The sequence below is a fragment of the Zonotrichia leucophrys genome, chromosome Z (genome assembly GCF_028769735.1).
Source record: "Zonotrichia leucophrys gambelii isolate GWCS_2022_RI chromosome Z, RI_Zleu_2.0, whole genome shotgun sequence".
In the NCBI taxonomy this organism is placed as follows: Eukaryota; Metazoa; Chordata; class Aves; order Passeriformes; family Passerellidae; genus Zonotrichia; species Zonotrichia leucophrys.
The window spans coordinates 74,946,080-74,958,085 of NC_088200.1; the positions used below are offsets into that span (position 1 = coordinate 74,946,080).

The 12,006-nt window shown below is 48.7% G+C and overlaps 1 protein-coding gene across 2 annotated transcripts; it reads right to left on the reverse strand.

Moving 5' to 3' along the window:
• Positions 1-364: 364 nt before the first annotated feature.
• ZCCHC9 (zinc finger CCHC-type containing 9) lies at positions 365-5,904 on the reverse strand. Of its 2 annotated transcripts, none has more exons than XM_064735612.1 (5): positions 5,526-5,904; positions 4,247-4,397; positions 3,927-4,019; positions 2,541-2,609; positions 365-1,020 (listed from the first exon to the last, which is right to left on the reverse strand). In XM_064735612.1, exons 1-5 carry the CDS (start codon positions 5,796-5,798, stop codon positions 554-556), a joined length of 1,053 nt encoding a protein of 350 aa, XP_064591682.1. In that variant the 5' UTR covers positions 5,799-5,904; the 3' UTR covers positions 365-553. The 2 variants fall into 2 exon arrangements, with proteins under 2 accessions (XP_064591682.1, XP_064591683.1); XM_064735613.1 differs by having other exon boundaries at positions 768-1,025; positions 5,526-5,891.
• Positions 5,905-12,006: the final 6,102 nt, after the last annotated feature.

The window sequence follows — 12,006 nt, forward strand, 5'->3', positions numbered from 1 at the left end:
TGCAGTCCTCTTCCCCTTTTAAAAATGTGCTCTGATTATTACTAAATGAACATACACTCCTTATCTCAGTCTCCACAGCAGCACCAAGAAATCTAAAATATGACGTCTAACCACTGTATTCTTTAGCAATATTTTATTAAAAATAATCACCTGTACAAATAAAAAATATCCCCACAAAATTTAATTCCCCGTATTTGTTTTTTGCTGCAAGAAAAATATGTGAGGGAAGGTCAGGGTGCACTTCTCCAGTAATACTGGTGGATGCAGGAACTCTGTTTGGAGTTGGTTTCTTAATTTTTCTGTTTAATACCCACCAGGTTTTTTCTTTTTACAAAGAAAAGTTTACTCCCACCTCACCAAGGCATGGAAACACTGCAGATTTTTGAGCATTTTCTTTGAAAAATAAGTAAATAAACTAAGAAAGCTCCTCACTTGGTCTGCAATTCCTTAGGGGTGTGTTTCACCAGAGGTTTCAGAGGAAGGGCTGGATTCTGTTAGTGAACACAATGAAATGACCAACCAGGGTAATGGCAGATAATTACCACTGCAACCATCAGGAACTGCACCCCAAGCCCAGCAGCCCACAGGGCTGATCTGAAGCTTCACCACAAGACTGCTCAGGCTGGAACATATGGAGGAGTAAGTTCATTATTCCTAAAAGGAAAAGTCCAAACCAAACCAGAATCCAGCAAAACACCCACAATTCCTTTAATAAAACAGCCACTTGCTGTGCTCCTGTTGTTCCCAGCTTTACAGTGCGCCAGGCAAGTTTGGGAGGCAAACCGGGAAAATGCAGGGAGACAGAAAACCAACAGTTCCTCTGCAGCTCGCTACATTTTCTGGATCCGCTCTCTGTCGTCAGCACTGGAGTGCAGCAGCACAGGAGAACTCCTTGAGAGGCTGGAGCCTTCAGAAAGTGACGACCTTGGGTCGCTTGGGCTGCGCCTGCTGCGGCGCCGGCGCGGCCGCGACGTCCTCGTGGTCCGCGCTCAGGCCGGGGATCCAGCGCCCGACAGTCACCTGCTCTGCAGGGCACAGGACAGCAGTGCCAGGCCAGCCCTGCCCGCTGCACGGCCTGGGCTGAGCCCCAGCAGGGCACACACCCAGCACTGCACACATCGGCTCATAAACAATTTCAGCTGTGGAGCGGCCTCCTCTGAGAACGCAGCTGGAGATTTACCAGGTCACCCTTCACTGTCTCACCCACCTGCAGAGCTGCCCAGCCCTGGAGGAGCCCTGGGGCTGCTGTGGGGCAGGGCTGGGACCCCAAAGCCTGTGCTGGGCCCAGGGCAAGGGGGATTCTGCCTTGCTGCCCATGGGGAATGCCATGGGAATCCATATCAGCCTCTGGGCATGGATTCTGGCCCAATCTGCCTGAGCAAACTGGCATCTGTAGTGCCTGAACTCCTTTGCCAGCTCTCAGCTGTCCTCCTGCACCTGATCATACCCTGCACATGATCTTAAATATCACAATTCTCACCAATGGTGTCACAGTTGCAAGTAACTCAACTGCTTTTAACCAGTGGTGCTAGTTTTGAAAGAAGTCCCTTGGGAAAATAAACAGCACTTGCATTCCTCATGGATGCTAAACTTACCAGAAAAAAATAGAGAAAAAATCTTGTTACAGGCTTCTAAAACTCAAGTGGGGACAGGCCTTGCCATTTGCAGATGAGTTTGGGGCAATATTGGAGTCTTTTGGTGTCATAAACTTCTGTCATACTAGAAGTTTACACTCAGACTGGATCTGACCCACTCTAAACTGGCAAAGCAGTACACACCTAGAATCCTACACAGGGTCTCAGACCTAAAAATATCACTAATGTAAGATCAGATATAGAGAATGCCATAAATAATTCTTACACAAGTTTCACCAAAGTGGCTTATTATTAAGGGGCACAATAACTAAGTGTCATAGAAACTAAGTAGGAAAATGCCCAAGTGTGTCACCACTCCAGTGACAGGATCATTCTTCAAACCCTTTTGGGATGCTTTGCCTCCTGGAGGACAGTGGGGGTTTGGGGTACCTACTTTAATCTTTCCCCCCACATGGAAAGCAGAGGAACACGTAAGGAAGCAGTTCCTGAGCTGTGAATCCAGCAGGACAGACCTTCCTTGTCCCTGTGCTGGGTGCCTGACACAGCTGCCTGCACACACCAGCGCCCTGCACCTGGCACTGGCTTCAGCCCCACCACTCCACACTGAAATCTGGAAAAAGCAGCAGCCAGTTCTGCTGTACAGCTGCCAGACTGTGAACAGCAGCACAATTACTGGCCAAAAAAAATTTACACATTATTTCATATGGCCTTCAGATACACACAACTTTAAAACAGAACTTTCTGTTTTAAAAAAAAAAAAGGAATTGCCTTAGTTTTGCACCGCAACTTACTGCCTCCTCCACACCCTCCCTGAGGAGGAACCCTCCCTGTTGCTGTCCCAACAAAAGGGCACCTCTGCTGCTTCCAAGCCCTCTTCCCACAGCCACACGGAGCAGCAGCTGGACCCTGCTGGAGCCACAGCCACCCCACAGCCCTGCAGCTCACCTGCGTTCTGCTTCTCCGGGCAGTCCTTTTTGAAGTGCTCCACAGAGCCACACAGCTTGCAGCCCCCACCTGTTCACACAGACAGCTGTTACTCATCTGAGGGGGAAAAAACGCCGTAAAACCACCCAAAAAACACCCAACCGAATTCCCTGCCTGTGTCTGTGAGGGACACAGCCGTTTGGGATCACGCTGTGCTGTACAGCACCACGCACCACAAACTCCAGCCACTGCTCACTGGGTATTTCTGATTGGCTGGAAGCTCCATTTTTGAGAAACAGGCTGAATTCTGCTGAAACACACACTCAAAGGAACTTATGAAACTGACGGGGGCTCCTGAGAGGCAGGTAATCACCTGCGGGTACTGAGATGTGAAATTCTACACAACACGAAATCCCACAATTGTTGGAGATTTTTTCAGAGATTGCCTAGAAGGCAGCTGTGAGGAGCAGCTTCTCACAGCCTGTTTCTGTGAACAGCAGAGGTTCTCAGGTTATTTTTAATTACAAGTAAAGGTGACAAACATCCTGGCATACCAGGGTTCTCAGGCAGCTTTCTCGTAACAAGTGGATGTTCTATCTTTGGCTGTTTTGAAAAGCAAGAATAATTTTGAGAACCCAAATCATGTTATTGGAAACATAAGGAGGGGTTGGTATGTTATCTCTGGCCTATTGTGAGCTCAGATTTTGCAATATGCATGAAGTGAATTAACACTGTTATAAAAGGTGCCTGATTGATTAATAAATCGGAGTGATGCTGATCAATGCAAGGTGGGTCTCTCCCTCCGACTTCAATACACAATACAAACACTTGAAAGCAAGGTGATTTTTGTTCCACTCCAGCTGTGCTGCAAGATCACCCTCTGGAGCTTGCCAAGGCCCCATGTTTGTGCAGGGAAACACCAGGAGAGGGAATGCTGGTTGTTGGAGCCAATGGAAGAGTGAAACCTTCAGTTAGACCCCATTTCTCATTAAAGTTACTCAGACTGAAGATGCTCTCCCTTTAGTGACAGCCTGTGTTTTGTAATTCCCAGAATTTTAAGCTAATGTGTAAGAATGTTCCTACCACCTACTTGGGTGCATGTAAATACACACTGCCTACATTCACACAGGAGTTTGTTGCTTGGTGCATGTCCTGATGCTGAGGCACAAGCAAAGCCTTTGCACCTTATTCTGTCATTTAATACTAAACCTACCCTTAAAACAGAAATCCCCAGGTAATTTATTTGACAATGAATTCCCCAGAATTAACTCTGCTTTCACTGAAAGATACACAGGAATTCCTTTTAGCCACATTCTCATTCTCATTGCAGAGTTACTTTGCTCTGTGTCAGGTAGGAAGGACACAGAAATTTCAGTTTCACTAAATTTAGTGAATCAGAACACTCACCTTCAGCATACAGCCCCTTGGGATTATCCGGACATGACCTTGACAGATGTCCCATCTCACCACAGATGAAACACTTTGCATATGGAAATGGCCCTGCAAAGTTCCACAACAGGGTTTATGGTCCACATCAAAACCCTGGTGAAGTCACAGACCCAACACAGTGCAATGACAATATTTTCATCACTTCATGCTATAAATTACTGTCAGGCTCCCTGCTAATACTGGAAAAGTTAGATTTCTAGCACACAAAGCTTCAGGGTCAGCAGTCAGACAACTCAGAGCCAAGCATTTCACAAACAGCAAAACCTCCTGAGACCCACCAGCAGCTGGATCCACCTTGGCTCTGCACTTGCTGAGGTCGTGCTCCGTGGATCCGCAGCGGTAGCAGATCCCCGTCCCCATGTCCTGGCTCTCCAGCACTGCAGGACAATCAGCCACGCCGTGGCCAGGCTCTCTGCAGTGGAAACACACCTTGGGAAGGAAAATCCAGTGATGAATTCCGTGAACGGCGCTGAAAACCTGGAAATCCCAGGGCCTAAAGGGCAAACACCATTCTGTCCCCAGGAAAAAGCAGCCAGGAAGAGACTTTATGCTCTGCCATCAAACCACAAAACATGGACACTTTTCCCCTTTAACCAGCAACACACAGTTTGATGAATCACACACTGAAATTGCATGATTTAGTTTCTCCCAGGAACCAAGAGTGGCTGGGAGCTCCTCAAAGATAGCAGTGAGCTAGGAGAGCCATGCCAAAGGCTACAACTGGACCTGAAAGCCTCCTTTTGTTCCAAACTTCCCATCTTTCACCTGAAACACGCTGTGCCTGTGGCAGGGGAGGGCTGAGCTCTTGCTGAGCCCCACAGCAGCACCACCACAGGGAAATACAGAGAGAGCTGTACCTCTTTTAACAATGCTGTGGGAAAACGACTGGGAGTTAAAAGGGGAAATTTCAGGGGAAAATACAGTGGCTGCTCCCTGGATGGGACCCCGACACAGAGCACCATCCAGGCAGGACAAATGGGAGCGGGGCAGAGACCCCACAGCTGTGCCAAAATCCCTGCAGAGGAAGGAACCTTGCAGCTGATCCCACACAGCAGCTGAAAGGCAAGGGAGGTAAAGGAGGATGCTCTGTGGGATCAGCAGCTGCGGTGAAATCCCTGTCTTTGTTCTGACCCCATCCCAGCCCAGGGTGACCCTGAGCCACCCACTCCCCAGGTACGACCACCCCTAACTAAGATGTGTGACTGAAATCACTGAATCTCCACCTGAAAGCAAATAAACGGTATAAAAGTGGGTCAGGAGCAGGGAGAAGTTTGGAAACACAGCATCGTAATCTGTGGGATGCGCTGAACCTACTGTCTCTTCCCCACAGAGTGAGGACCGTGCTCTGTGTGAGCTTCACTAGGAATTAGGGCTTGCAATTGTATTGCTTTGATTAGATTACTTTGGACAAGCTATCACAGGCATGCCCCCAGCCTTAACCCGACACATTTTATTACAAAGGGTGTAATTGTGCTCATTGCTCATGCCAGCTGACACACGCCCCAGACGCTGAGCAGAAAGGGTTTCTCCCTTTTCTCCCTGCAGGGCAGGACTCACCATGGCGTTCTTCTTCCTCTCCTGCCTCCTCAGCCTCCTGCTCTCCCGCCGCCTGTCCTTCCTCCGTGCCTCCTCCTCCTCCTGCTGCTGCTGCTCCCCGCGGTGTGCCGCGAACCCGTTCACGTCCTGGTTCTCGTACTCCTTCTTCTTCCTCCTCCTGCTCCGGGCTGGCGGCGGCGGCTCCGGCTGCGCGCCCGGCGCCAGCTGCTCCCAGGGGGTGGCGGACAGAGCCCGGGCCCCGGGCGGGGCGCTGCGCCGGGCCCAGCGGGTCATGCTCCGCAAAAGGCTCCGGAAAAGGCCCCGCACAAGGCGCCGACACCGGCTCGGGCACGGCCGGACCGCGCACGGTGATGACGGACGGGAAGAGGAGGAGCAGGAGCAGGCGGAGCGGGGACCTGGGCGGGAGGGGCTGTGGGGAACTCGCCATGGCAGGGACTCCTTCCACTGCCACAGGCTGCTCCAAGCCTGGCCTTGGGCAGTGCCAGGGATGCAGGGCCTGCCCACCCCGCCAGGGAACAATTCCTCATTGCCAGGATCCCAGCCAGCCCTGCCCTCTAGCACTGGGAGCCATTCCCCGGCTGCCGTCCCCACGGCCCTCGGCAATTGTCCGTGTCCATCTTTGCCGCGGCCCCTCCGGGCCCTGCGAGGCCGCCCTGAGCTCAGGCCAAAGCTTCTGGTGCCCGGGTGAGCGATGGCAGCCGTGGCACCTTTGCTGCCGGCAGAGCTGCTCCGTCCCTGTGCCCGTGCTGGAGCCGCCTCTGGCCCGGCTGCAGCAGCTGCAGCTCCTTGCTGGGCTGGCCCAGGGCTGGGGCAGCTCTGAGGGGCAGAGGGGCAGAATGGGCCCTGCGCTGCTGCCCCCACTGGGCTGGGCCCGGCACGGGGCTCTGGGCTCTGGGCTCTGGGCCCGGCACGGGGCTCTGGGCCCGGCACGGGGCTCTGGGCTCTGGGCTCAGCACGGGGCTCTGGGCTCTGGGCTCTGGGCCCGGCACAGGGCTCTGGGCTCTGGGCCCAGCACGGGGCTCCGGGCTCTGGGCCTGGCTCTGGGCTCGGGGCTCTGGGCCCGGCTCTGGGGTTTGGGCTCTGGGCTCGGGGCTCTGGACTCTGGGCCCGGGGCTTTGGGTTCCCAGCCCAGCACTTGCAGCTCTGCAGGTGGGGGTCTCACCTGGGGACAGTGAGGGGTCACCCGGTAAATCCCCGGCTTTGTTCTCAGAGGAGGCCACTCCGCAGCTGAAGTTAATGTTGATAAGCCAAATAATGCTTCCCTCTTGCCCCAGGTTAGGCTACTGCCACTTGTGTTTTTAGCATTTTACTGGGTCTCCATTGTGAAAAATGTCAGTCGCTTGTTTTTTAAATTGTAAAAGTTTAATAGTAATAGAATGGTTATGAATATAGTAATACAATTAGAGTAATAATAATTTGGACTAGGACAATATGAGACAATAGAAAGAAAGAGTTAGGGACAGTCCGGGTACCTCTTTCTGGGCAGCATGAGCCCGAAAAAGGCCCCACGTTAACAGAGGATTAATCCTTAAAAGCAACAGCCTGTTGCATATTCATACACCTCATCCATGATGCATAAATTCCATTCAAACACAGGATTCTGTCTGGTCATCTTCAACTTCTTTCTCTTAATCCTAACAGTGCCTTCGACGCGGGAATAATTCATTTCTTCTGATAATGGAGCAATAAATTCTGTTTCTCTGAAAGATTCAGGTGTCCTGTGACTGCTATCTCGCTGCCAGCCCTTTCTTAAAAAAAGTATCCTACATGGCATAGTTTCTATTTTAACATTTTGTTATAACCTAAAATTACATTTAGCACACTACTTCAGAGAATTAATACAGCATTACTTTCTAACACAACACATATAATATTCATTGTAATATTTGCGAAAAGCCAATCAAAAAATATGCATTTTTCACACCCATGACGCTTCCTGGTTGCTGTTATAAAGGTATATGCATTATACGTACGCTGCATAAAACCTACAAAGGATATTACACTTCCTCTAGTAGTTATCCCGAACACTTGAGTCTCCCCAGAGGAATTGGCGGATTTTGCCGATTTTCCGGGGTTTTGAGCCCACTAGAGGGAGATGTGCACAAAGAGTTCTGTGCGCTGCACCGCTGCCTGGCAGGACAGGCACGCCTGTAAGATAAAAAAATGACTTATGAATGCCGTGTAAAAGCCAGGAAATAAAACCAGAAGGGACCAGTATGTGTTATTGAAATCAAAACCACCTCCTTTGCTGGTGTAGTTACAGCTCAGCCGCAGCATGAGGTCCCTGTTGCTCCTGCAGCTTGCTTGCTTTCTGCTTGGATGAAGTCCTAAACGTGTTGTCCTCTCTTTCCCAGCCTGGAATTTTATATGTGTGTGTATCTAGACAGGATCGGCCACCCTTAAGATCCAGCTTTGCAGGCAGTGAAAATGGGTGTTTAACACCTTCCTGCTCAATCAGGAAGCATTTACCTCCAATATCACCTGTTTGGCAGAGCCCACACCTGTTTAATTTTGCACTGGTGTGGGGATTTGTTCCAGGTTGACATTACTGGGCTGGGAGCTCCCCAGGTGAGTTGTGAGCAAGCCAGCAGCAGTGCAAACAATTGTAACTTCTTATTTTTTTTAGTTAATTTTTAAAGTTTTTTCCCGAGAAGCAGCGAATTGTGTGAACACAGCACAGTGTTCATGCATTCATAATCCTCACACCCCAAACAGGAGGGTTTGTCTGCTGAAGGGGCACCAGAGGCTGTGGTTGCACACACACACACACGACTGATGTTATCTTTGTTCACTCTTCTCTGTCTGTGTGCTTTGGGTAGCTTAACACTACTTGTCAGAGTGTCAGGGTGACATTTTCCTGGTGGTTTTAATTTGAATGTAAGCCTGGGGAGAGAAGGGAAAATCAGGCCCTGTTCCCTCTTAAATTCTGTTACATCTGCAATAATCTGAAGCTCCTGTGCAGGTGGTTCCCTTTGATTTATTCTCCATAAGATGCTGCCTTAGCATTTACTGCTCTGCTTTCTTGTCAGTGTTAAATGATTACCTGTGCTACATTTAATCTTAAATATTTATGGATTTTGATGGCTACAGCCAGGGCAGCATCCCCTTCAGTGAGCCTGCTCAGCTGACCAGCCCTGGATGTCATTTCCACCAGGCTGTGTTGCTCACAGCTGTGACCCTTTCAGGACACTTAACAATCATATTTAAATAAGCTGCCCCAATAACTTTAGTTGCAGGGTCAGCACAGATATTTATTGGTTTATGGTCAGGGAAATGTTTAGGTGCCTGGATGAACTGAAGCCTTTGAAGGTTAAGGTCTGTGGTCAGTTATTTTATTGGGCTGTTTTACACTGCAAAGCTGCTGTTTGTTATTCTTGTATCAAAGTGACAATCTGAGAAACTGGCTCAAGTTGGAATGTTAGACATTCACTGTCAGGATAGCACAAGAATTTTCCCATATCTCAGCTTTAGGTGGCTGCCTGTTGAGCAGAAAACACTGTTTTCTCACAGGAGAATGTAATTTTGTTTTTTTCCAGAAACCCACAGTGCGGAGATGAATGAATCTAAACTGGATTTGCACAGCACTTAGCCGAAGCTTGTGTCTTCAGATCACAAAGTTGTAATTTCTAGGGTTGAAGGTATGGATGAACAAAGGAGGAATGGGTTACCCTCCTGTGTTTGGATACAATCCTTTCCTGCAGGATTGGCTGTATTTTGGAAAACTGCTGCATTTCACAGAGAAAAGGAGAAGGAAAGGCTGAAACTGCAGGCAGCAGCAGAGGTACAGATTCCTTGGCAGAGGGATCAGCAAGGGAGAGTGCTCTAGTCTTTTCAGTCTTACTAATTTCTTACAGTCCTCTTGGTCAAGAAAAGGATAAATTCCTCATTTCTACAGAAAAATCAAAATAAATACAAATAAATTTTGAAACATATACCAGTAGTTCATGCAGTTATGGCCAAGTACCAGGTAGATCAGCAGTAATTTCGAGGCCCAAATGCTGGTTCAGAAAGCAGAGCATAAAACTGGGATGAGAGAATGAGAGCTAGGACAGATTCCTCTTAAAGGTGTACACTGAAAACTTACAGCATATTCAAAACAGAGTAGACATAAAATAGATAAAAATTAACTGGCATAATTTATCAGCTGTCTTTCCTCTCTGCTGGGTCCACCTAAGGTCCCTGAACAGTGGGTAGATAAAAAAAAAAATACTTTTATTACCCTTGTTTACTGATAGACTTATTACTGTAATATAGCTGATATTTTCTCATTAGGAGCTCAATATTTTTGTGTAGTAATTAAGAGTGAATTAAAAACCTGTCATCAGTCATCAGCACTGGGCTGGGCAGTAGGTGAGTCTGTGCCCTCTTGGGAGATTTGGCTTGCTGAGATTCTGTGCCATGTGCAGTGCATTTTGGTGTTTCCCACAGGCATTTTTGCCGGCAAAAGAAGTGACTGTTTAAGCCTTTAATCTTTTAATTAAACCTCAGGCTGAAGGCAGACTGTAAGAGGCATTGCAGGAGAGAGATGAGCATGCTACTCTTAAATTGCATTCCAGCAAATCTCATTAGTAAAGTAATTCTGCATATAAATATTAGCTGTAAGTTATTCCCGACGTTATCTGCTCCCTTTTGGGTTTGATGTTTCCAGAGAAACATTCTATCAGGCATGCTCAGGTGTGCATTGATCCTGCAGGAGTGACAGAATCATGAACCTGCAGAGCCCATGGTCAGTTTTGTTGGGGCAGCCAAGGATGGCAGGTGTGAGGTGTCACCGGTGAGATCAGGGGCACCTGCTGTAGCTACAGACTGGTTTGGGTTGGGAGGGACCCTGAACCCCACCAGTGCCACCCCTGCCGTGGCAGGGACACCTGTGGGAACCCACAAAACCAGAGGGTTTGGGAAAGCTGCAAAAGGCAGGCCCCAGAGACAGCAGAACTGTGACTGGAGCCAAGCAGCAGCCAGGAGATTGGGCAGCAGAAAAATTATTTCAACTGTAGAAAAGCAAGAACAAATAGAGCAATGGTCTGTGTATTAACACTGGTCTAAAATAACTCCCTAAGCTACAGAAAAGTTTATCTGGCAAGATATTAGGAAGGTTGAAGCTCAATAATGGAGCTCTGTGCATTGTGTTTGAAGGCTCACAAGCAGGTATTGCATTTGAAACAAGCAAGCATTGTTTAACCAAAGGTACCAGTGCTTACAGTGGTTGGACAGAACTACTGTCAATATAGAATATTCACTGTACAGATATAAATACTGTCAGTGTGCTTTTGCTTTGTGTGATTGGTCACAAAGCTCATAAAGTGAGTTGTGACATTGAGTTCTGTGTCTGCTGCCTGGGATGTGAGCTGCTGCCATCTTCCATTGCCATAGCCATGGACTGAGAGTGATGCTGGAAAATCAAACAGCTCAAGGCAGTTCCACAGCAGCCTGTCCTGTTTGTGGTTTGTGCAGAGACCCCAGCTGGTGACACCTTCCCCAGCCCCAGTGTCCATCCCTGGCAGTGCCAGGGATGCAGGGGCAGCCCCAGCTGCTCTGGGCACCTGTGCCAGGGCCTGCCCACCCTGCCAGGGCACAATTCCTTCCCAGTACCTCACCTCAAGTGGCTGTTTTCTCTGGTCTTGTAATGGCAAATTCCTGCCCCGTTCTCACCCTCCATGAACTGCCTAATGGAGCACAGGTGGGCTTTGATGCATTTGGGCTTTGATGCATTTGGGCTTTGATGGAGCTTGACCTGAGAGATTATTTCTGCTGGTCCTTAGCTGCTTTGTCAAGAGCATTGGAGAAGTGCTTGAGGCATGGCACATAGCTCCTGGGGCACTTAATCAAATAAATTTCAAAGATTTATAGAGAATCAGAGTCTATCAGCAAGGAGTTTATTGGCAGAAAAGGGTCTCAGCAGTGCAGTACTTGTGGCGTGGGGAAAATAAAAATGACAAACAAGAAATAGCATTTTATGTCAAGAGCTGGTGCACAAACCCAGCTTTTGAACCTTTAATATTTTCTTGTTGAGTCATTATCTGTATGCTTTTCTTCCTTTGTGTGGGCACACAGCCTTTTAAGATTGTTTGTTTCCTGCTGCAGCATTCAAGGAGCAGCAGGAAACAAACTGTGCTTGTGCTGTGCTCCACGAGGATAAGTTCATTCTCCTGAAGATGCCCCTGTGGAGCAGAGCAGCCACCCTCCAGCTGCCCCTGAGGGGCACAGAGCCTGCTCCCCATGCCCAGGCTGGGCTCCAAGCACACAGAAAACTGCCCTGAGCATTGTCATGAGGGAGGAGGACTGAGCAAAGACATCCTGCATTGACTTGTCACTGTCCGAGTTTAATTTAAAAGATTAAATTAATTAGGGATGTGGCATGAAGAATGAAAACACACCATTCGTGTGAAGCGGCTGAGTTGCCCTTGCTGGCTGTATGGAGATCATGGAGAGAGAGAAAGGTCACAGAAGTGGAAAATGTGGGTGACAACAAGCTTTTGCA